The sequence below is a fragment of the Somniosus microcephalus genome, chromosome 5 (assembly GCF_052327205.1).
Source record: "Somniosus microcephalus isolate GS21.2 chromosome 5, FLI_Smic_1.0, whole genome shotgun sequence".
NCBI classification, from domain to species: domain Eukaryota; kingdom Metazoa; phylum Chordata; class Chondrichthyes; order Squaliformes; family Somniosidae; genus Somniosus; species Somniosus microcephalus.
In genome coordinates, this window is record NC_140991.1 from 83,941,281 (window position 1) to 83,967,368 (window position 26,088).

At 49.4% G+C, this 26,088-nt stretch overlaps 1 protein-coding gene across 1 annotated transcript in view; it reads left to right on the forward strand.

The window, feature by feature from the left end:
* The window catches only part of LOC147117171 (uncharacterized), a 667,391-nt gene that overhangs the window by 29,462 nt on the left and 611,841 nt on the right, over positions 1 to 26,088 (forward strand). The window contains exon 7 of the mRNA XM_085987124.1: positions 794 to 901. Within this exon, the coding sequence (XP_085843250.1) occupies positions 794 to 901 (108 nt within the window). The remainder of the gene's footprint in view (positions 1 to 793; positions 902 to 26,088) is intronic.

Genomic DNA, 26,088 nt, shown 5'->3' on the forward strand with positions numbered 1-26,088 from the left:
TTTGTGCCTTAAAGGAGTGTATATTTGTTGTAAATTATGTATTAATTTTCTAAATGGTAGCCATTGCTTGTCTACCGTCATACCTTTTAATGTAGTTTCCCAATCTACCTTAGCCAACTCGTCCCTATGTAGGTTGCTTTGTTTAGATTTAAGACCCTAGTTTCGGATTTAACTAAATCACTTGAGAACTTAATATAAAATTCTATCATATTATGGTCACTCTTCCCTAAAGGCCCCTTAACTGCAATTGATGTAGGAATAAATATTTGTTTATGAAACTGAATTTGTGAAGCAGAAACCATGAATGCAGAATAGCTACATGAACACGCACAGAAATGCATTTCACGCTCCTATATTCTGCCTGGAAACTGGAGAATGAGTCTATGATTATTTACTTGTGCTACTTGTCTGGCTGGTGTATTGTGTCTTTTTAAACTGCATAGTGCAGTTGTTCACTGAACCATTGGGAGTGCATTTTCCATTGCACCATGCGCATGCTGTCAGATCTCTGTTCTGTTATTTCTTATTCAGGTGGCAGTTGAAAACCTGTGTCTGTTGTGAATGTTCTGATCTGTCTCTAAACACAAACTATTGGAAATATACAAACTCAGATTCAACAATTACTGCATTGTCACTGGCATGGAAGAAGCATGTTGATATGGGATGGTTTTACTGTAGCTGCAAATCAATCTTGCAACTACATGATGCTTCAACTTCAAAGCAATACATCTGCAAAATGTTTTACTTTTAACTTTTAAACCCTGGGTAAAATTATTTATTTCTGCATTTATAGGAAGGTAAAACATTCCTGATGAAAAGCCTTAAGCGATGGCTACCTAGTTTTCAGGGAGCAGAGACAGACCATGTACCACAACGCTTAAATGATCTCGATCTATTACAGGTAACATATCAATTTTTAGTGCAAGCTTAAATGTAACGTGAGTATAATGCGCACATGACTTTGTACAATGTGATGGTGGAGATGCTGTAATTTTATATAGGATTATGGTTTTCGGTTTACTTTGCTTTTGATTGTCAGCAAACAAAACTGGAGTCGAGATGGAAGATTGAAAACTGTTCTAACAATCGATAAAATTCTGATTGATGATGTTGACCAATTCACATACCATCGTAGTGAAATGAATCAGGATTGCAATTAAAAGACATAAAAAGTACTGAAGCAAGTATTTAAAAACTGACAACACACCTCGAGATTGTGGCGGTGACCACATAGGGACAATAACACAATGTATAACCAATGCTGTTATATGTACCTTAATAACACAATTCACTTTGTATAGCAATGTTGTGATATGTACATGCTGGGTTGGGTTATTGGTGCAGGGTCCCTTTAAGAGCGTCAGTAACGTGATGACGTCGGTTGCGTGATGACCTCATAGCCCCTGCACGGGGCTGAGCCTTCAGACCTCGTGGACAGTGATTGAAGTAAGACACGTTTTGCCTTTGCTTAAACAAAAGTCTCTGCCTGTTGTTTTCTATTGATCCCAACATTGGTGACCCCGCCGCTCCTTTGGACGATTCCAAAGCCCTCATCTGAAATGGCGACGAACGCCGTTTCCGTCAAATTACCCGAGTTTTGGGAACAACAGGCTGCCGCTTGGTTCGCCCAGGCTGAGGCTCAATTTGCACTCCGGGACATCACCGCGGACGACACGAGGTACTACTATGTCGTCTCTGCTCTCGGCAGCTCCACCGTGGCCAGAGTCGTGAACCTGCTCGAAAACCCCCTGGAGCTCAACAAATACGGTACGCTGAAAGCGCACCTCTTACAAACTTTCGGACTCACCGAAGCCGAACGCGCACGCCGGCTTCTCTCTCTGCCCGGGCTTGGCGACTCCAAGCCCTCGGAGCTGATGGACCACATGCTGGCCCTCCTGGGCACACACACGCCGTGTTTCCTCTTCAAGGAACTGTTCCTTCAACAGCTGCCAGGCCAGGTACGGTCGGCTTTAGCCAACTCTTCCACTCCCGATTTCTGCGACCTGGCCAAGGAGGCCGACAAATTTTTCTCCGCCGGGCAACAGTACTGCGCGGCCACGTGGAGCCCTGCCCCCACTGATACAGCCCAACGACGGCAACCCTCAAGCCTCTACTTCGACCACGCGCAGTTCGGCCCCAAAGCCAGGAAGTGCCGGCCCCCGTGCAGTTTTCCCGCGTCGAAAAAAACTAAAGACCACTCATCGGCTGCTATGGCTGTTGGCCATTCAGGCAGTTTGTTGTTTATTACAGACACCGACTCCGGACATCGTTTCCTTTGCGACACGGGCGCCCAGGTGAGTGTCCTGCCCGCGTCAACCATAGACATTCAAGGGGGGAACCACGGCTCTGTCCTCGAAGCCGCCAATGGCAGTTCCATCCGCACCTTCGGGAAACAAAACGTGGCGCTTTGTTTTGGCGGACAGCGGTTCACCTGGGACTTTGTCACAGCAAAAGTGTCCACCCCCCTTCTCGGCGCTGACTTCCTCTGCGCCAATGACCTTTTGGTGGACGTCAAGAACCGGCATCTCATCAACGCGGAAACCTTCAGCTCGCTCCCATGTTCCCTCAGCGGCTCCAGCACGACGCAATTGTCCAGCGCACTCTCGGTCTCCGAGTTTTCCCGCCTCCTCGCCCAGTTCCCAGACCTCACGAAGCCCACGTTCTCGTCTGCCACCACCAAACACTGGGTAGAACACCACATCTCGACCACCGGTCCGCCCGTCTACGCCCGCGCTCGGCGCCTCGACCCCGGGAAGCTCGCCATCGTCAAAGCCGAGTTCGACACCATGGAGCGCCTTGGCATCATCCGCTGGTCGAACAGTCCGTGGGCTTCGCCCCTCCACATCGCCCTGAAACCAGGCGGCGGGTGGCGCCCGTGCGGAGATTACCGGTGCCTCAACGACGCGACGACCCCCGACCGCTATCCGATTCCACACATCCAGGACTTTTCCGCCCGCCTGGCTGGGAAAGTGGTATTCTCGAAAGTGGACCTCGTCCAAGGTTACCACCAGGTCCCTGTCCGGCCGCAGGACGTTTAGAAAATCGCGGTGATCACCCCGTTCGGGCCATTCGAATTTCTCCGCATGCCATTCGGCCTCAAAAACGCCGCACAGGCTTTTCAACGCCTAATGGACACCGTGTTACGGGACCTGACATTCCTGTTCGTCTACCTGGACGACATCCTCATCGCCAGTGCCTCCAGGACGGAGCATGTGTCCCACCTCCGGACTCTCTTCGAACGACTCAGCCAACACGGCCTAATCGCCAACCCGGCCAAGTGCCAATTCGGGCCCTCCTCGATCGACTTCCTCGGGCACCGTATCACGAAGGACGGGGCGGTGCCACAGCCATCGAAAGTGGAGGCCGTGATGGACTTCCCGCGACCCCTCACCGTGAAGGCCCTGCAGGAGTTTTTGAGCATGGTGAACTTCTACCATCGTTTCGTCCCCCGAGCAGCCCAGCTTATGCGGCCCTCAAAGGCAAGCCCGACAAACTCGCCGTCGACTGGTCCGATAAGATGGCCAATTCTTTCACGGACACGAAAAGGGCCCTGGCTAACGCGACCATGCTGGCGCATCCGTTACCTGATGCGCCGATCGCTCTCGCCACCGACGCCTCGGATTATGCGGTCGGCGCCGTCCATGAACAGTGGGTCAACGGTTCCTGGCAGCCGCTTGCCTTCTTCAGCCGGCAGCTCCGCCCCAACGAGCGGAAGTACAGCACCTTTGATTGCGAGCTTCTCGGCCTCTACCTCGCCGTCCGACACTTTCGTTTCCTGCTGGAGGCCCGCCCGTTCACGGCGTTCGTGGACCACAAGCCGTTGACCTTCACCATGGCCAAAGCCTCCGAGCCGTGGTCAGCCCGTCAGCAACGCCAGTTGGCCTTCATCTTGGAGTTTACAATGGACATCCAGCATATGGCTGGGAAAGACAACCCCGTCGCCGACTATCTCTCCCGAGCCGTCGCCAGCGCCGTGCACCTCGGCATCGACTACACCCGCATGGCGGCCGTCCAGGCCTACAGGACGGCGGTCACGGGCCTTCAACTAGCAGACGTCGCGTTCGTGCCCGAAGGGTGGAGACGGCAAGTTTTCGACGCCGTCCATAATCTTTCCCACCCGGGCAGGAAGCCGTCACAGAAGCTGGTGGCGGCCAAGTTCGTTTGGCACGGGCTCAGGAAAGACGTTCGCGACTGGGCCAGCACCTGCGTGGTATGCCAACGCTCGAAAGTACATCGCCATACTAAGGCCCCATTGGCGCCTTTCGCGGTACCGGAAAGGCGGTTCGACCACATTAACGTGGACCTGGTGGGGCCCCTGCCGCCCTCCCGCGGGTTCACCCACCTCCTCACAATGGTCGACAGAACCACCCGATGGCCGGAAGCCGTCCCGCTGTCTTCCAACGACGGCCGCCGATGTGGCTCGGGCATTCATCAGCACTTGGGTCGCCTGGTTCAGCGCCCCATCTGACATTTCCTCCGACCGGGGGCCCCAGTTCACGTCAGAGCTCTGGAACGCTGTCACCCGAGGCCTCGGGCTGAGACGCCACCGCACCACAGCTTACCACCCTCAGGCTAACGGGCTGTGCGAACGGTTTCATTGCTCCATGAAGGCCGCGCTCTGAGCCAGCCTCCGGGACGACGGCTGGATTGACAGACTCCCATGGGTCATGCTGGGATTCAGGACCGCTCCCAAGGAGGACCTCCAGTCCTCGTCCGCCGAGCTCGTCTACGGACAGCCGCTGCGGGTTCCCGGGGATTTCATCCCCAACGCAATGGAACCTTGGTCCGCAGCCCGTCAGCGGTCTGACCTTCTGGACAACGCCAAGGTTTTCACTCCGGTGCCCACGTTGCAGCACGGCCTCCCGCAGTCCCACGTTCCGCTCGACCTTCGTGCAGCGGAGTACGTTGTCGTCCGCCACGACGCCCACCGGGGACCTCTTCAGCCACCCTACGATGGACCATTCCGCGTTCTGGAAACCGGGGACAAGACCTTCATAGTGGATGTCGGCAGTAAGCCGGACTGCATTTCCGTGGACCGTCTTAAGCCGGCCCACCTGGATCTGGACCGACCCGTTGAGTTGGCACAGCCCCCGAGACGGGGCCAACCTCCGGTTTCCACACCCTCAATCCACCACTGAGCGCCCGAGGTCCCTCCGACGAACCCCCCCCGGTCCCCACCCCGGAATTGAGGAGCCGTTCCGACCGTGTGATCCGGCGCCCCCAACGACTGACATTGCTAGTGTGATGAAATATTCCATTCATCACTGCCTGTGACTGTGGTTGGTTTCAGGTTCCCCCTTACCATTGTATTGCCTGTGACTGTGGTTGGTTTCAGGTTTCTCCTCACCATTGTATTGTGTATTGGAATGTATGGAATGTGTTGTGTGTAGGGCTCCGCCCATACCTGGCCTCTATGTAAGCCAGCTCAGTCTGGCCTCACAGCCAGTACTGCAGACCTCCAGGGAAGATATCTCTCTCCGCTGCGTGTGATCTTCTAAGTTAATAAAAGCCTTGTTTTGTTTCGCTAACATCGAGTCTCGGGATTATTGAGGCACATCAATTTTATTAACTTATTTTTCAACACAATGGATCAACTCCTGAAACCCGAACGTTTGGATTTGGATCAGCATGCTCCGGACGCATCAGCACGCTTCGGACACTGGTTTATGTGTATGGAATTCTTCCTGGACAATTCCGCAGCCGTCAAAGGCGCTACGGACGCTGCGAGTATGAAACTCGGAATTCTGCGGAATTGGGTAAGCCACCGGGTTTACCCCCTCATCCAAGACGCCGACACGTACCTGGCCGCCTGCGACATCTTAAAGGCGCATTACCAGCAGCCTACGAATGAGGTGTATGCTAGGCATCTGCTCGCCACTCGCGCACAGCGACCTGGGGAATCGGTGGAGGAGTTCCTAGGCACCCTGAAAATGCTTGGCAAAGACTGCAAGTGCCGAGATGTAAAAGCCGCAGTGTACACCGACGAGCTTGTTCGCGATGCCTTTATCACAGGCCTCAGCTCCACTTACATCCGGCAAAGACTGCTGGAAAAAACAGGATTGGACCTGAAACAGGCTGCGGACACCGCGCGATCCCTGGATGTGGCCCAGAGAAACTCGGACGCCTACTCTTCAGCCCGCGCCGTCCACGCCGCCATGTGTGCACCAAGGGCGCCGCCATCTTGGAAGGCATCTTCCCCGCCCGGCAGCCCGACACCGTCGGGGCCCCGCTCTCCCCCCAGAAGCCCTACGACAGCCGCGACGCGTCGGGGACCCAACTGCTACTTCTGCGGGCAGCCAAAGCACACCAGAAACCTGTGCCCGGCGAAAGGCACCACCTGCTTTAAGTGCGGTAAGAAGGGGCACTTTGGGAAGGTGTGCAGAGGGAACCCCGCTGGAAAACCAAAACCCGCCACCGCCGCGTGTGCGCCGTGGGAGCAGCCATCTTGGACGCCATCTTGCCCGACCTCGTGGGGTCCGCCATCTTGTGAGCAGACAGCGCGGACGCCATCTTGTCTCGATCAGGGCCCTACAGTGGCATCGGTCACAGTGGACCAGACCAGGCCCCACCCGCTATCCAAATCAATGGTGGACATCGAGGTAAACGGGTGCGGGGTTAAATGTTTAATTGACAGTGGAAGCACGGAGAGTTTTATCCACCCGGAACTGGCACGACAACTCTCCCTAAAGGTGGTCCCTACTCGGGGTACCATCTCTATGGCTGATAAAACCCAGACATCGACCATTCTGGGTTACTGCACGGTACAATTGTCCGTTAACGGGACTGTATACGATAATTTTAAAGTATTAATCATGAAGAATCTATGCGCGAGCGTGATCTTGGGCCTGGATTTCCAGTGCAACCACCAAAGCATCACGCTCAAGTACGGTGGGTCCCAGCCGCCCCTCACAGTGTGCGGCCTGGCTACCCTGAAGGTAAAGCCGCCTTCGCTATTCGCGAACCTTACCCCTAACTGCCGGCCAATAGCGACCAAAAGCAGGAGGTACAGCTGGGAGGACAGGCGGTTTATCGCAACCGAGGTAGACAGGCTCCTGAAAGAGCGCATTATTGAATGCAGCAATAGCCCGTGGCGCGCCCAAGTGGTGGTGGTAAGGGGTAGCGAGAAGAAACGGATGGTGATCGACTATAGCCAAACGATCAACAGGTACACCCAACTAGACGCCTACCCGCTACCCCGCATATCAGAAATGGTGAACCAAATCGCCCAATACCGGGTGTTCTCCACCATCGACCTCAAGTCAGCGTACCACCAGCTCCCTATCAGACCAGAGGACCGCCCGTACACCGCCTTCGAGGCGAACGGACGCCTCTACCAATTCCTCAGAGTCCCCTTTGGGGTGACGAATGGGGTCTCGGTCTTCCAGAGGGAGATGGACCGCATGGTCGATGACCACCACTTGCAGGCAACCTTCCCCTACCTCGACAACGTCACCATCTGCGGTCACAACCAGCAGGATCACGACTCGAACCTCGAGAGGTTCCTGAAAACCGCACAAAAACTCAACCTCACCTACAACGAGGACAAGTGCGTTTTCAACACCACGCGCCTCTGCATACTAGGCAGCGTGGTGGAGAATGGGGAAATCGGACCAGACCCCGACCGATTGCGCCCCCTACGGGAGCTGCCCCTGCCCAACACTCCCAAAGCCCTGAAAAGGTGCCTGGGGTTATTTTCTTATTATTCCCAATGGGTCCCCAACTACTCCGACAAAGCCCGCCCCCTCTTGAAAGCATCCTCTTTTCCGCTCTCTGCTGAGGCCCACGCCGCCTTCAAAAGCATTAAGCAGGATATTGAGCGGGCCACGCTACAGGCAGTGGACGAGAACACTCCATTCCAAGTGGAAAGTGATGCGTCTGACTTTGCCTTGGCGGCCACCCTCAACCAGGCGGGGCGGCCCGTAGCTTTCTTCTCGAGGACCCTCCAAGGGCCCGAGATCAGACACTCCTCCATGGAAAAGGAGGCCCAAGCCATCGTGGAGGCAGTGCGCCACTGGCGCCACTACCTAGCCGGCAAACGCTTCACCCTACTTACCGACCAGCGGTCGGTAGCGTTTATGTTCAATAATAAACAGAGGGGGAAGATCAAAAATGATAAGATTCTTAGGTGGCGGATCGAGCTCTCCACCTTCGAGTATGACATCATTTACCGGCCAGGGGCCCTTAACGAATCCCCAGATGCCCTCTCACGAGGGATGTGTGCCAGCGCCACCGGGGATCGGCTACAGACCCTCCACAACGACCTCTGCCACCCAGGGGTCACGCGGCTGTTCCACTTCATAAAGTCTCGCAACTTACCCTACTCGATTGAGGAAGTTCGGTCTCTGACCAGGAACTGCCGCACTTGCGCTGAGTGCAAGCCTCGGTTCTACCACCCTGATAGAGCCCACTTAATCAAAGCTACACGGCCCTTTGAGCGGCTCAGCTTAGATTTCAAGGGCCCCCTCCCGTCCGTCGACTGCAATGTTTACTTCCTGAACATTGTGGACGAATACTCCCGGTTCCCATTCGCCTTCCCCTGCCCAGACATGACCAGCGCCACGGTCATTAAATGCCTCAACAGCCTGTTCTGCCTGTTTGGTATGCCGAGCTACATCCACACGGATAGGGGGGCGTCCTTCATGAGTGAAGAGCTACGCCAGTACATGCTGTCCAGGGGTATCGCCACGAGCCGTACCACCAGCTACAACCCCCGGGGTAACGGTCAAGTGGAGCGAGAGAACGGGACAGTATGGAAAGCAGTCACTCTAGCTCTAAGGACCAAGGGCCTCCCTATCTCCCGCTGGCAGGAAGTCCTCTCAGATGTGCTCCATTCGATACGGTCGCTATTGTGTACTGCCACTAATGCCACGCCTCATGAACGAATGTTTAGCTTCCCCCGGAAATCCACCTCAGGCGTATCCATGCCGTCATGGCTCTCCACCCCGGGTCCGGTATTCGTGCGAAGGCATGTGAGGGGCCATAAGACGGACCCTCTCGTGGAGCCAGTGCACCTACTCCACGCCAACCCCCAATACGCGTATGTCCGGCACGCCGACGGAAGGGAGGACACCGTGTCCATAAAAGACGTCGCCCCAGCCGGTAACGACAACAACCACGGCAATAGCAGCAACAACGACCACAGCAACTCTTACCCACCCACTACTCTTTCATCACCCCCGGAAGAACATCGACCAACGGCACCCCCACCAACTACCCCTTCAACAACCCTGGCGGCACCCCCGGCAGAGACCCAGGAGGCCACCGGGGACACCCAGCCGACACCCGCGACACCACAACAGCCACGTCGGTCGCAGAGGACTACCAAACCCCCGAACAGACTAAATCTATAGAAGGGGTGAATGTGATGAAATATTCCATTCATCACTGCCTGTGACTGTGGTTGGTTTCAGGTTCCCCCTTACCATTGTATTGTGTATTGGAATGTATGGAATGTGTTGTGTGTAGGGCTCCGCCCATACCTGGCCTCTATGTAAGCCAGCTCAGTCTGGCCTCACAGCCAGTACTGCAGACCTCCAGGGAAGATATCTCTCTCCGCTGCGTGTGATCTTCTAAGTTAATAAAAGCCTTGTTTTGTTTCGCTAACATCGAGTCTCGGGATTATTGAGGCACATCAGCTAGTACTAGTGAATTCTGGGGGAACGTATGTGGCGGAGACCACATAGGGACAATAACACAATGTATAACCAATGCTGTTATATGTACCTTAACACAATTCACTTTGTGTAGCAGTGTTGTGATATGTACATGCTGGGTTGGGTTATTGGTGCAGGGTCCCTTTAAGAGCGTCGGTAACGTGATGACGTCATGACGTCGGTTGCATGATGACGTCATAGCCCCTGCACAGGGCTGAGCCTTCAGACCTCGTGGACAGTGATTAAAGTAAGACACGTTTTGCCTTTGCTTAAACAAAAGTCTCTGCCTGTTGTTTTCTATCGATCCCAACAAGATGATGAGATGCTGCAAAACAAAAAGCAAAATACTGCAGATGCTGGAAATCTGAAATTAAAATAATGCTGGAACTGGTCAGCTGCTCAGGTAGCATCTGTGGAGAGAGAAACAGAGTTAACATTTCAGGTCTTGTGACCCTTTGTTGTTTTTGACAGAGTCATAAAACCTGAAGTGGTAACCCTACATTCCTCTCTCCACAGATGTTGCCTGACCTGCTGAGTGTTTCCTGCATTTTCTGAAAAAATGCTGTGTTTGATTGATGGGTTTAAATAAGTCTTGAATGCAGAGGTGTAATTGAAAGTGCTTGAAATGTGGACGTATCACAGGATGCTCCTCATAAACTGGATGCAATGCATAAGGGTGACCAGAAAATTAACTTGGTGACAGCAAGCTGTTGAGATTAGCAGCCTTAAAATAGACCAGATATTTGAAATTGCAGGAACAACTGATCCGTGAATTGCTGATACGAAGGGCGATGGAAGGGAAGAAAGCAAGAGGGAGACTGATGTGCCCAAAACCCAATGACATACAGGAATAGTTCAAGAAGGTCAACCAAATTGTACAACTGATCTGAGATGAAGAGATGGCTCTGACTAAAGCTGCCAATCTCCAGCTCTCAGATGGCACTAGATGAAAAAGATATTGATGATTATGTACTTCACCTTATGTCAAAGTTCTTGCAAACAGTGAGATGTTTGTTAGGGTGTGATAACATTTATTCTTTTAAAAGCATTTGAACTTGGCTCCCCTCTGGTTAATAGGCAAGCCTACTAACTCTACTGCATTCAGTGAGTATCTTACATAACCTCCTGCTAGCCTCAGGATTGTCGTTTCGCGTGCGGAAGTTGTGCTATTGATTTCTGATATTTCCCTTGCTTTTCCTGCTGGAAAACAACAGATTAATCTGGATTATCTTGGCAGTCAGAGGCTTTATGGTTTGAATGCTTTCACTCCTGCTTTCAATGCTGCGGTAACCCGCCTCTCTAGTTTCTCTCATACTCTGGCAAACTATGAAAAGAAATAGGTAAAGTAGTATAATGGACATTAATCGCACTAGGCTGCCCTCTGTGGCCCATTTGACATCTACGGCATGCTGGTTTTGGCCATATTTTTGTGTTCGTGTGACTCAAGGCCTTGGCTTAGGGCTAAAAATCTCATAGCTAGGATTTGTTTACAGTTCTGCTAATTGGCTGTTTTTATCTGTTACTTTTTTTTATTGGTTCATGGGATGTGGGTGTCGCTGGCAAGGCCAGCATTTATTGCCCATCCCTAGGTGCCCTTCAGAAGGTGGTGGTGAACCGCCTTCTTGAACCGCTGCTGTCCGTGTGGTGAAGGTACTCCCACAGTGCTGTTAGGGAGGGAGTCCAGGATTTTGACCCAGCGACGATGAAGGAATGGCGATATACTTCCAAGCCAGGATGGTGTGTGACTTGGTGGAAATTTGGAGTTGGTGGTGTTCCCATGCGCCTGCTGCCCTTGTCTTTTTAGGTGGTAGAGGTCGCGGGTTTGGGAGGTGCTGCCGAAGAAGCCTTGGCGAGTTGCTGCAGTGCATCTTGTAGATGGTACACACTGCAGCCACGGTACGCCAGTGGTGGAGGGAATGAATGTTTAAGGTGGTAGATGGGGTGCCAATCAAACGGCCTGCTTTGTCTTGGATGGTATCGAGCTTCTTGAGTGTTGTTGGAGCTGCACTCATCCAGGCAAGTGGAGAGTATTCCATCACACTCCTGACTTGTGCCTTGTAGATGGTGGAAAGGCTTTGGGGAGTCAGGAGGTGAGACACTCGCTGCAGAATACCCAGCCTCTGACCTGCTCTTGTTGCAACAGTATTTATGTGGCTGGTCCAGTTAATTTTCTGGTCAATGGTGACCCTCAGGATGTTGATGGTGGGGGATTCAACGATGGTAATGCCGTTGAATGTCATGGGGTGGTGGTTAGACACTTGCTTGTTGGAGATAGTCATTGCCTGGAACTTGTGTGGCGCAAATATTACCTGCCACTTATCAGCCCAAGCTTGAATGCCATCCAGGTCTTGCTGCATGCGGACATGGACTGCTTCATTATCTGAAGAGTTACAGATGGCACTGAACATTGTGCAGTCATCAGTGAACATCCCTACTTCTGACCATATGTTGGAGGGAAGGTCATTGATGAAGCAGCTAAAGATGGTTGGGCTGAGGACACTGCCCTGAGGAACTCCTGCAGCGATGTCCCGGGGCTGTGATGATTGACCTCCAACCATCTTCCTTTGTGCTAGCTATGACTTGCCAGTGGAGAGTTTCCCGACCGATTCCCATTGATTTCAGTTTTACTAGGGCTCCTTGATGCCACACTCAGTTAAATGCTGCCTTGATGTCAAGGGCAGTCACTCTCATCTCACCTCTGGAATTCAGCTCTTTTGTCCATGTTTGGACCAAGGCTGTAATGAGGTCTGGAACTGAGTGGTCCTGGCAGAACCCAAACTGGGCATTAGTGAGCAGGTTATTGGTGAGTAAGTGCTGCTTGTTAGGACTGTCGACAACACATTCCATCACTTTGCTGATGATTGAGAGTTGACTGATTGGGGGTAATTGGCCGGATTGAATTTGTCCTGTTTTTTGTGGACAGGACATACCTGGGCAGTTTTCCACATTGTCGGATAGATGCCAGTGTTATAGATGTACTGGAACAGATTGGCTAGAAGCATGGCTAGTTCTGGCTGAAGATGGTTGCAAACACTTCAGCTTTGTCATTTGCACTCGTGCTGGGCTCCACCATCATTGAGGATGGGGATATTCATGGAGCCTCTCGCTCCCGTTAGTTTAATGGTCCACCATCATTCCCGACTGGATTTGGCAGGACTGCAGAGCTTTGATATGATCTGTTGATTGTGGAATCGCTTAGCTCTGTCTATAGCATCCTGCTTCCAATTTTTAGCATGCATGTAGTCCTGTGTTGTAGCTTGCCCAGGTTGGCCCCGCATTTTTAGGTGCTGCTCCTGGCATGCTCTTCTAAACTACTTATTGAACCAGGCCTGGTCCCCTGGCTTGGTGGTAATGGTAGAGTGATGGATATGCCGGGCCATGAGATTACAGATTATGGTGGAATACAATTCTGCTGCTGCTGATGGCCCACAGCACCTCATGGATGCCCAGTTTTGAGCAGCTAGATCTGTTCTGAATCTATCCCATTTAGCACAGTGGTAGTGCCACACAACACGATAGAGCCTGTCCTCAGTGTGAAGATGGGACTTCGTCTCCACAATGACTGTGCGGTGGTCACTGCTACCAATGCTGTCTTGGACAGATGCATCTGCGACAGGTAGATTGGTGAGGACGAGGTCAAGTAGGTTTTTCCCTCTTGTTGGTTCTCTCACCACCTCTCGCAGGCCCAGACTGGCAGCTATGTCCTTCAGGATTTGGCCAGCTCAGTTAGTAGTGGTGCTACTGAGCCACTCTTGGTGATGGACATTAAAATCCCCCATCCAGAGTACATTCTGTGCCCTTGCTACTCTCAGTGCTTCTTCCAAGTAGTGTTCAACATGGAGGAGTACTGATTCATCAGCTGAAGGAGGGCGGTAGGTGGTAATCAGCAGGAGGTTTCCTTGCCCATGCTTGACCTGAAGCCATGAGACTTCATGGGATCCGGAGTCAATGATGAGGACTCCAAGGGCCACTCCCTCCCTCCCATATATCACTTTGGTGAGTCTGTCTTGCTGGTGGGTCAGGACATACCCAGGGATGGTGATGGAGGAGTTTGGGACATTGGCTGAAAGGTATGATTCTGTGAGTATGACTGTGTCAGGCTGTTGCTTGACTAGTCTGTGAAAAGCTCTCCCAATTTTGGCACAAGTCCCCATATGTTGGTGAGGAGGACTTGGCCGGGTCGACTGGGCTGGGTGTGCCATTGTTGTGTCATTAGTCGGTATCGAGGTCGATGCCGGGTGGTCTGTCCATTTAAAAAAAAAATTCATTTTGTTTTTTGTAGCGGTTTTTCACAACTGAGTGGCTTGCTAGGCCATTTCAGAGGGCAGTTAAGAGTCCACCACATTGCTGTGGGTCTGGAGTCATATATAGGCCGGACCAGGTAAGGATGGCCGATTCCCTTCTCTGAAGGATATTAGTGAAACAGATGGGTTTTTATGACAATCCGATAGTTTCATGGTCACCATTACTGATACTAGCTTTTTAATCCAGATTTATTTAATGAACTGAATTTAAATTCCCCAGCTGCCGTGGTGGGATTTGAACCCGCGTCTCTGGATCATTAGTCCAGGCAATTCAATTCATTTCAATTACTAGATGAGCTCTACCTGCCCCCCACCCCCCCCAGAAAAAAACTTAATTTGTATTGATGTGGTATGAATATTGAAAAGGAAAAAATTGCAGGGATATGGGGAAAGAGCAGGTGAGTGGGACTAATTGCACAGCTCTTTCAAAGAGCTGGCACAGGCACAATGGGCTGTATGGCTTCCTTCTTTGCTTCATCATTCTATGATTTTTTTTCGCCTCCTCCACACCCCCCCCCCCCCCCTCCCAGGCCCTCAAACCTTTATGGTTCTCGTGTTCTCCAGACAGAGAAAATAAGAAATTACCAGCACAATTTCTGAGAATGAGAGATTACAATCCTGAGACAGGAGGGTGTATATATGGGTGCTTCTCTTGATTGCAGGAGAGCTGGTAGATGTGCATATTAAATTTATCTTTTTCCCCCCTATGTATTGTATCATTTTGATTTAGTGAATCCTGACCATCTAAAAGATTAGGAATATTAATGACATGAGAGTCTTTCTTTCCTTTCTTGCACCTTTTATATAAAAAAAAAAGGTTTTAATAGATGCTGTCATTGTAAAGGTATTTTGTTTTCGGTAGTCGGAGGGCACATTATTGAGTGTGCACATTGCACTCTTGGAACAAGCATAATTATCCAAAGTGTAAAAGCAAAACATGGACTGTGTAAACATGGTCACCATTAGTACTACGTGTCTCAATTTACGTCAAACCTTGAAATAGTGGCCCAGAAATTCCATTCGCAGGCCTCCCGCTCGGGCGGAGGCCTGCGATTTGGAAAAATCTGCGCCTCGACCGGAGGGCTCCTGGGAGGTGCAGAGTTCCGCTGTTGGGCCTCTCCAAACTGCCGGTGTGCAGGGCCCACGTATCCCAGAGGCGCAGGTAGTTCGCAGCGTCCCTGGGATCACGTGGGCCATGGGGAGCCAGAGAAGGGAATCTCCCTTCATACATTTGACAGGAAGACCTGTCAATTATATGAATAGAGGTCACCCCCAAAAACATAGTAAAACATTAAATAATTTTTTTTTTTAAATCGCATTTTTAAAATGACTTTAAATTACAATAAATTAAGTATTTTAAACAAAAATTTTATTTTTTGAAAAAAATAATTAAAGTTTTTAATGGGGCTAAAAATAAACTTACCTTTCTTTAAAGTATTTTTAAATGATAAATCAGTGGAAATTAAAAAAACAACTTTTTTTCAACTCTTATCCTAGTAAAAGCAGGCCTTACGCCTGCGTTTACCAGACGCAAGAATTGTAAGTGTTTTCTGCGGGCGGAGGGTCTCCAAAAAACGGAACGCTCCCCCCCCGCAGAGGCCCTGCTCCTGGGCAGGCGGAGGATCTGTCAAGAGCTTTCTTGACAGATCGGAAATGCCGGTTTCCAGCGCATGCGCATTGCATGCCTAAAACCCGCATTTCCGTTGGCCCTACGGGTGGGTACACAGTGTGTACACACCCATAGGGATCAGAATTTCTGCCTCAGTATTTTCTGTGGGAGCCAACCAAATGTGTTATAAATTCTATGCTGCTTTAATGGTTTATATTGACTATTTTAAGATATTAATATAATTTGAAAATATTACTGTGCTACTATTAGTCTATTTCTGGTTATTTCATGTACTTGTAGATGATTTAAAGTGTTGTGACTTGCGCCGCGCCCCTTCCTGTATAGTCTCAGCATCACTATTTGTAGTCTTCATCCCCTTCGTACTCTGTCCCAAACTATGTGAATTGAGCACCAAAGACATTTAAACAAGAAAATGCTGGAAGGAGACATAGTATACACCGTTTGTTTAAGGAGCACTGACGGTTTAAAATCCTGACACTAAATAATTGGATGATATCTTGATGTTTATATTTATACGGAAGGGAAAATGGCCCTTAGGCTTCCCTGATTCTTTTTGTCAAAGTACCCTAAACGAGGCTCTGTTACAGAAAATAATTATTTTTTGAATTAATTCATGTTAATAAGGTCAGAAGAGGCCACTGTAAGGCTTTATCCTCGAGTATTCCTTCACACCTACAGTCTCCAGCTAATGTAAGTAGTTCTTTAGAGCAGTGTTTCAAGGATGTCCTGATTTGATATACTACAGAAAGCAAGTTAATAATTTCTATGCATGAGGTGACACATCCTTAAAATACACAACATTGAAGCCGATAGCCTTTAAAAAAATGTATGTAAGTACGTGCATAAAATGTTATATAGCCATGGCATTTTAATTGGGTGTTTAGACACAAGGTAAAATTGAAAAGGAGAGGTTGATCTTAAATTTTTTCTTTAGAAGTCAGTGAATGGAAATTAAGCCTTTTCAATTTTACATTAAATTCTCTGGTGTATCCAAGGTTTGCAGTTATTTTCCAGTGACAGTGGATTTAAAAGAAAAGTGATCCCATATAGCCATGTTAGTTTCCAAGTGTTATGAAAACGACAGTGTGCAGAAGGAGCTGTTTTAATTTCCCTAAATACCCTAATTTTCCTGTAAATGAAAGTGATGCTTTTTGAGCCAAGTCTGTGTAATTCTGTAGATTTGGCATTTGACTCTATTGAAATGTATTTTGTTGAGTGGAGACTTTCTCGATACGTATTGAGGTTTTGGAGTGTTAATGTTTGGCTAGATTGTACTTTCAATTACACATTTAAAATTTTATTGACGTCCACTGTTAGAAGTGACTAGATCTTCTCTGGTTTGATTATTTTCTGTCCTCTTTCTGCTTATTTCGACTCTGCATTTTATCTCCAGTTTCTTGCCGGTTTTCACTTTTAATTGTTCCACTTGTTTCCTTTTCCTCTTCCTGCCTTATTACTTTTGATTCCTTCTAAAACAGAGGCAAATAGACAAACAGCGGCATAAGAAATGTATTAAAAAATCAAATAAACAGGGTGAGCATTTATGAACGGCCAAAGAAAGGAAAATAATTTCCAAAACAGAAAAATGATTGCCCATCTATAAGCTTCATTCTTGATTCTACAGGCCATTTATCCCATTTTTCTCCAAATGCACCTAGTCTAATCCCATTCTCCATGCTTTCCATAACCTTCAATATTCCTCTTTTTTGAGCAATTCTCTAATTCCGGTTTAGAATAATCGGATGGACCCTGCTTCAACAATAGTTTGTGGCAGACAATTCCACATTTTAGTTACCCTCTGTATAAAGATTTTTTTTCTAACCTGCCCCTTAATTTTTTTGTGATTAAATTTGCCTGCCCGTTACTGCCTTGTCAGTCAGTGGAAACTACCCATTACAATTTAACGTATTACAAACCCTCCTTAATCTTCAAAGCTTATGTGTGTGACCATCTACTGTCCTTGGAAACCACTCTGATCTAGTTCATGGCTGATACTCTGACTCGTTTTTCCCATTAATGCAGGAGTTACCCCAGAACACTGTCCTTCTCCCACTCTACATATCAATGACACCCATCAATCAATCCTATCCACTCTTCACTGACCATTACACTCTGCATTCATCAACTTCCTTCAAGTTGCATGCCCTTTGACATGAATCAGCCATTCATGTGGAAATAACTTATGAAATAATACTGGGCGGCCTGCGCTGTCCAGGGAGAGTATAAATACTCGGGCATGGGCCTAGCTTGCTCAGGACATTCTTTTACAGGAACTAGTGAAGGACACAACTAGATCTCCATGTTGTAAAACAGTTGATTAAAGCTTTGTTTAACGCTTAGACCAAGTGCCTAGTAGTTTTCTTACATCAATCTTAGTGTGCACAACCTGTAGTCCTCTGGCAGTGCAACATTTTGAATCATAACCATTTCATTTCCTCCGTGCCCATTGTGTTTCTTTCAGTTCTTCAAAGAGACAGCTTCGTGTCTCTTGCAGTTCTAGCAAAAACACTACCATGTCTTGCCTTCACCCTGAACCCTCCTTCATCTGTTGACATTCTTGGCCTCACTACCTACTTTGACCTCAAATGGAACTCCCACATCTCATCCATTGCTAAAGCTACCTAGAAGAAGCTTGAGTTCCTCGTGCCAAATGTAATTGCAAGTTATTTTGTTCCTTTGTTTTTTAAATTATTTTTTATAGTTTTTCTTATGCTCTTTTCTTTCTCTTTCGATTTTATTGATGCCATTATTCTCCTAAACAGGATAAACACCATTCTACATGCTCCTCCTCTCCCCTCCCTTTACAATGTATTGAAATCAAGACTCATTGCAAAGTCTTGGAGCTCACTCTTTTCCAAAACCTCCAAACTGTGGGACCCTTTCCTCCCTCCTCTCTCTCTCCCTCCTTTTATAACCCAAGCATGGAGTTACTTCACTTATTACCACGTTGAGGTAATTTACTGTGTAAATCATTTTTAGATGTTAGAGATTTGGTGAGTTCTATAAATGCCTTTCTTTCTTGCTTGTGCCACCATTGCAAATAAAATACTTCCATTAAAACTGAGTGCACTTGGAAGATTTTTGATTAAACTAAATGCTATATTTTTGTTCTGTTGCAACTCGCATATAAGCAGACCTTTCTTCCCCCTCTAATCTCTGATCTCGGTGTTTTAGAAAATTGGAGTCTTTCGCACAATAAGTTGGGTCTATTGTATAAAATGCAAGAACTTGCACTCCAAATTAAGGGCGCTACTCAACCATATGTTCTTTGAAGTGACATCTCACAAAGGATCAGAGGTCTTTTGATCCACAGAAAAGGATTTTATTCATTAGAATATAATCTTGCAAGGTCAAAACAAGCAGTAATATCTTCAAAACAGAGAGAATTGCTATGGTAAACCACTCAGTGGTAAGCAGATGCATTACTACCACAGACACTCTATAAACTATCCTTAAGAGCAATACAATGTGTGTTGGAGATGAACATGCTAAGAGGAGCTTTCTTGACTCAGAATAATATCCTATGGATCATGGGATGTTCAAGTCTGTATTCGCATTTAAAGAGTTTTTGGGGTAATTTTTTTTCCTACCCTCATCTCCTAAAGCCATTGATTTCTTGCCGGTGTGTGGTTCCATAGGCACCCTCTGATATCTGGCTCAGGTGTACGGTTCCATAGGCACCCTCTGATATCTGGCTCAGGTGTACGGTTCCATAGGCACCCTCTGATATCTGGCTCAGGTGTGTGGTTCCATAGGCACCCTCTGATAGCTGGCTCAGGTGTACAGTTCCATAGGCACCCTCTGATATCTGGCTCAGGTGTACGGTTCCATAGGCACCCTCTGATATCTGGCTCAGGTGTACGGTTCCATAGGCACCCTCTGATAGCTGGCTCAGGTGTACAGTTCCATAGGCACCCTCTGATATCTGGCTCAGGTGTACGGTTCCATAGGCACCCTCTGATATCTGGCTCAGGTGTGTGGTTCCATAGACACCCTCTGATATCTGGCTCAGGTGTACAGTTCCATAGGCACCCTCTGATATCTGGCTCAGGTGTACAGTTCCATAGGCACCCTCTGATATCTGGCTCAGGTGTGTGGTTCCATAGACACCCTCTGATATCTGGCTCAGGTGTACGGTTCCATAGACACCCTCTGATATCTGGCTCAGGTGTGTGGTTCCATAGGCACCCTCTGATATCTGGCTCAGGTGTACGGTTCCATAGGCACCCTCTGATATCTGGCTCAGGTGTACGGTTCCATAGGCACCCTCTGATATCTGGCTCAGGTGTGTGGTTCCATAGACACCCTCTGATATCTGGCTCAGGTGTGTGGTTCCATAGACACCCTCTGATATCTGGCTCAGGTGTGTGGTTCCATAGGCACCCTCTGATATCTGGCTCAGGTGTGTGGTTCCATAGGCACCCTCTGATATCTGGCTCAGGTGTACGGTTCAATAGGCACCCTTTGATATCTGGCTCAGGTGTACGGTTCCATAGGCACCCTCTGATATCTGGCTCAGGTGTGTGGTTCCATAGGCACCCTCTGATATCTGGCTCAGGTGTGTGGTTCCATAGGCACCCTCTGATATCTGGCTCAGGTGTGTGGTTCCATAGACACCCTCTGATATCTGGCTCACGTGTGTGGTTCCATAGGCACCCTCTGATATCTGGCTCAGGTGTGTGGTTCCATAGACACCCTCTGATATCTGGCTCAGGTGTACAGTTCCATAGGCACCCTCTGATATCTGGCTCAGGTGTACGGTTCCATAGGCACCCTCTGATATCTGGCTCAGGTGTGTGGTTCCACAGACACCCTCTGATATCTGGCTCAGGTGTACGGTTCCATAGGCACCCTCTGATATCTGGCTCAGGTGTACGGTTCCATAGACACCCTCTGATATCTGGCTCACGTGTGTGGTTCCACAGACACCCTCTGATATCTGGCTCAGGTGTACGGTTCCATAGGCACCCTCTGATATCTGGCTCAGGTGTACGGTTCCACAGACACCCTCTGATATCTGGCTCAGGTGTACGGTTCCATAGGCACCCTCTGATATCTGGCTCAGGTGTGTGGTTCCATAGGCACCCTTTGATATCTGGCTCAGGTGTGTGGTTCCATAGACACCCTCTGATATCTGGCTCAGGTGTGTGGTTCCATAGACACCCTCTGATATCTGGCTCAGGTGTGTGGTTCCATAGACACCCTCTGATATCTGGCTCAGGTGTGTGGTTCCATAGACACCCTCTGATATCTGGCTCAGGTGTGTGGTTCAATAGGCACCCTCTGATATCTGGCTCAGGTGTGTGGTTCCATAGGCACCCTCTGATATCTGGCTCAGGTGTGTGGTTCCATAGGCACCCTCTGATATCTGGCTCAGGTGTGTGGTTCCATAGGCACCCTCTGATATCTGGCTCAGGTGTGTGGTTCCATAGACACCCTCTGATATCTGGCTCAGGTGTACGGTTCCATAGGCACCCTCTGATATCTGGCTCAGGTGTGTGGTTCCACAGACACCCTCTGATATCTGGCTCAGGTGTACGGTTCCATAGGCACCCTCTGATATCTGGCTCAGGTGTACGGTTCCATAGACACCCTCTGATATCTGGCTCACGTGTGTGGTTCCACAGACACCCTCTGATATCTGGCTCAGGTGTACGGTTCCATAGGCACCCTCTGATATCTGGCTCAGGTGTACGGTTCCACAGACACCCTCTGATATCTGGCTCAGGTGTACGGTTCCATAGGCACCCTCTGATATCTGGCTCAGGTGTGTGGTTCCATAGGCACCCTTTGATATCTGGCTCAGGTGTGTGGTTCCATAGACACCCTCTGATATCTGGCTCAGGTGTGTGGTTCCATAGACACCCTCTGATATCTGGCTCAGGTGTGTGGTTCAATAGGCACCCTCTGATATCTGGCTCAGGTGTGTGGTTCCATAGGCACCCTCTGATATCTGGCTCAGGTGTGTGGTTCCATAGGCACCCTCTGATATCTGGCTCAGGTGTGTGGTTCCATAGGCACCCTCTGATATCTGGCTCAGGTGTGTGGTTCCATAGACACCCTCTGATATCTGGCTCAGGTGTGTGGTTCCATAGACACCCTCTGATATCTGGCTCAGGTGTGTGGTTCCATAGGCACCCTCTGATATCTGGCTCAGGTGTGTGGTTCCATAGACACCCTCTGATATCTGGCTCAGGTGTGTGGTTCAATAGGCACCCTCTGATATCTGGCTCAGGTGTGTGGTTCCATAGACACCCTCTGATATCTGGCTCAGGTGCGTGGTTCCATAGACACCCTCTGATATCTGGCTCAGGTGTACAGTTCAATAGGCACCCTCTGATATCTGGCTCAGGTGTACGGTTCCATAGACACCCTCTGATATCTGGCTCAGGTGTGTGGTTCCATAGACACCCTCTGATATCTGGCTCAGGTGTACGGTTCCATAGACACCCTCTGATATCTGGCTCAGGTGTACGGTTCAATAGACACCCTCTGATATCTGGCTCAGGTGTGTGGTTCCATAGACACCCTCTGATATCTGGCTCAGGTGTACGGTTCAATAGGCACCCTCTGATATCTGGCTCAGGTGTACGGTTCAATAGGCACCCTCTGATATCTGGCTCAGGTGCGTGGTTCCATAGACACCCTCTGATATCTGGCTCAGGTGTACGGTTCAATAGGCACCCTCTGATATCTGGCTCAGGTGTACGGTTCAATAGGCACCCTCTGATATCTGGCTCAGGTGTACGGTTCGATAGGCACCCTCTGATATCTGGCTCAGGTGTGTGGTTCAATAGGCACCCTCTGATATCTGGCTCAGGTGTACGGTTCCATAGGCACCCTCTGATATCTGGCTCAGGTGTACGGTTCCATAGGCACCCTCTGATATCTGGCTCAGGTGTACGGTTCCATAGGCACCCTCTGATATCTGGCTCAGGTGTGTGGTTCCATAGACACCCTCTGATATCTGGCTCAGGTGTACGGTTCGATAGGCACCCTCTGATATCTGGCTCAGGTGTGTGGTTCCATAGACACCCTCTGATATCTGGCTCAGGTGTGTGGTTCAATAGGCACCCTCTGATATCTGGCTCAGGTGTGTGGTTCCATAGACACCCTCTGATATCTGGCTCAGGTGTGTGGTTCGATAGGCACCCTCTGATATCTGGCTCAGGTGTGTGGTTCAATAGGCACCCTCTGATATCTGGCTCACGTGTGTGGTTCAATAGTCACCCTCTGATATCTGGCTCAGGTGTGTGGTTCCATAGACACCCTCTGATATCTGGCTCAGGTGTGTGGTTCCATAGACACCCTCTGATATCTGGCTCAGGTGTGTGGTTCCATAGGCACCCTCTGATATCTGGCTCAGGTGTGTGGTTCCATAGACACCCTCTGATATCTGGCTCAGGTGTGTGGTTCCATAGACACCCTCTGATATCTGGCTCAGGTGTGTGGTTCCATAGACACCCTCTGATATCTGGCTCAGGTGTACGGTTCCATAGACACCCTCTGATATCTGGCTCAGGTGTGTGGTTCCATAGACACCCTCTGATATCTGGCTCAGGTGCGTGGTTCAATAGGCACCCTCTGATATCTGGCTCAGGTGTGTGGTTCCATAGGCACCCTCTGATATCTGGCTCAGGTGTGTGGTTCCATAGACACCCTCTGATATCTGGCTCAGGTGTGTGGTTCCATAGACACCCTCTGATATCTGGCTCAGGTGTACGGTTCCATAGACACCCTCTGATATCTGGCTCAGGTGTGTGGTTCAATAGGCACCCTCTGATATCTGGCTCAGGTGTGTGGTTCAATAGGCACCCTCTGATATCTGGCTCAGGTGCGTGGTTCCATAGACACCCTCTGATATCTGGCTCAGGTGTGTGGTTCAATAGGCACCTTCTGATATCTGGCTCAGGTGTGTGGTTCAATAGGCACCCTCTGATATCTGGCTCAGGTGCGTGGTTCCATAGACACCCTCTGATATCTGGCTCAGGTGTGTGGTTCAATAGGCACCCTCTGATATCTGGCTCAGGTGTACGGTTTGATAGGCACCCTCTGATATCTGGCTCAGGTGTACGGTTCGATAGGCACCTTCTGATATCTGGCTCAGGTGTGTGGTTCAATAGGCACCCTCTGATATCTGGCTCAGGTGCGTGGTTCCATAGACACCCTCTGATATCTGGCTCAGGTGTGTGGTTCAATAGGCACCCTCTGATATCTGGCTCAGGTGTGTGGTTCCATAGGCACCCTCTGATATCTGGCTCAGGTGTACGGTTCGATAGGCACCCTCTGATATCTGGCTCAGGTGTGTGGTTCAATAGGCACCCTCTGATATCTGGCTCAGGTGTACGGTTCGATAGGCACCCTCTGATATCTGGCTCAGGTGTACGGTTCGATAGGCACCCTCTGATATCTGGCTCAGGTGTACGGTTCGATAGGCACCTTCTGATATCTGGCTCAGGTGTGTGGTTCAATAGGCACCCTCTGATATCTGGCTCAGGTGCGTGGTTCCATAGACACCCTCTGATATCTGGCTCAGGTGTGTGGTTCAATAGGCACCCTCTGATATCTGGCTCAGGTGTGTGGTTCCATAGGCACCCTCTGATATCTGGCTCAGGTGCGTGGTTCCATAGGCACCCTCTGATATCTGGCTCAGGTGTACGGTTCGATAGGCACCCTCTGATATCTGGCTCAGGTGTACGGTTCCATAGACACCCTCTGATATCTGGCTCAGGTGTGTGGTTCCATAGGCACCCTCTGATATCTGGCTCAGGTGCGTGGTTCCATAGGCACCCTCTGATATCTGGCTCAGGTGTACGGTTCCATAGACACCCTCTGATATCTGGCTCAGGTGTGTGGTTCCATAGGCACCCTCTGATATCTGGCTCAGGTGTACGGTTCCATAGGCCCCCTCTGATATCTGGCTCAGGTGTACGGTTCCATAGGCCCCCTCTGATATCTGGCTCAGGTGTGTGGTTCCATAGGCACCCTCTGATATCTGGCTCAGGTGTGTGGTTCCATAGGCCCCCTCTGATATCTGGCTCAGGCGTACGGCTCCATAGACACCCTCTGATATCTGGCTCAGGTGAGCATTATTCACTTGCAAGCATCTGTTAGAATGTTGGTTTGCTGTTTGACTCTGTGGAGCATCGGACCTGACCTTGATCCTGTTCTTATCTCTGATATTCAGGGTGGCAGAAATCCTGGCTGATTTTTCTGTCTCTACCCCGCAACCCAGGGATGCTCAGACCATTACTATTGCCCTCATTTGCGATCAGCCAACTCAACATAGACTCGGGCTGGCTCTACCTTCCTCTCACCAGAAATGCTGCAGTTGGTTGTTTCTCAGTCATGGTAGTCACACCAACTTCCAGGTAACGACTTTCAGCAGCAGTTATCCAAAGTCTGCATTTCCTCATCAGCATATCCTTCAGCATCGTGAAAGAACCTACACAGGCAGCTTATGAATTGCCAGTCACCTTGATGTTCTAGACTTCAAAGTCCAGTGACCCAAACCAGACATCCCCAGCTGCTTAATCTAACTGTGTGGGGCTTTGGCAAAGAGATGTGCAAACTGTAAATCTGACCCCACCTCCAGGGTACTCAGTGGCAGGCGGATATAGACAGAAACCTTTGATAAGTGGATGTATTTCCTTTTTGCCACAAATTCACCTCTTAAATTAGCCCTCATGAGCCAAAGAAAGCATTTCCATTGCATGATGGGTCTAAATCATGAAGGAGAAGTTTTTGCAACATTTTAAATGCCGCAAGCTTAACTTACATTGGGAATTTTCTTCTGTTGAAGAAAAGCGAGAACTACCAAAGTGCTCTTTGCTTCTTCTCAGCTTGGTCCTAAAGGACCATGTCCTGGCTGAAGTTGCAATCCATCAGAACTTGCCATTATAAGTCAACAATTGTCCCTAGTATCTTCTAATCATTATCCTTTTAACATTTCCTCTTGAGCCAGGAAAAGCCATGTTACTGTATCTGGGTCACCCATCATCTTATCTACACTCCATGTTCAACCAGGGTTGGTTTCCGGGCTTTATGGTGATCGAGTAGTGAGGAATGTGCTGGACATGAGGTTACAGATTATGGTGGTAGTCAATTCTGCTGCTGCTGATGGTCCACAATGCCTCATGGATCCTAGTTTTGGGCTGGTAGATCTGTCCTTAGCCTGTCCCACTTAGCACAGAGGTAGTGCCACCTTACATGATGGAGAATAACCTCAGTGTGAAAATAAGACTTCATCTTTACAAGGACTGTGCAGTGGTCACTCTTACAAAGGCTTTTGTGGACACTGTGTCACATAGGTTGATGAGGACAAGGTCAAGTCAGTTACTACCTTATGGTGGTCCTCTCGCCCCCAGACACCAGCCCAGTATGGCAGCTATATCCTTCAGAATTTGGCCAACTTAGTCCATTATGATACTACCAAATCACTCTTGGTAGTAGACATTGAAGTGTCCCAGCCAGAGTATATTCTGTGTACTTGTTTACTTCA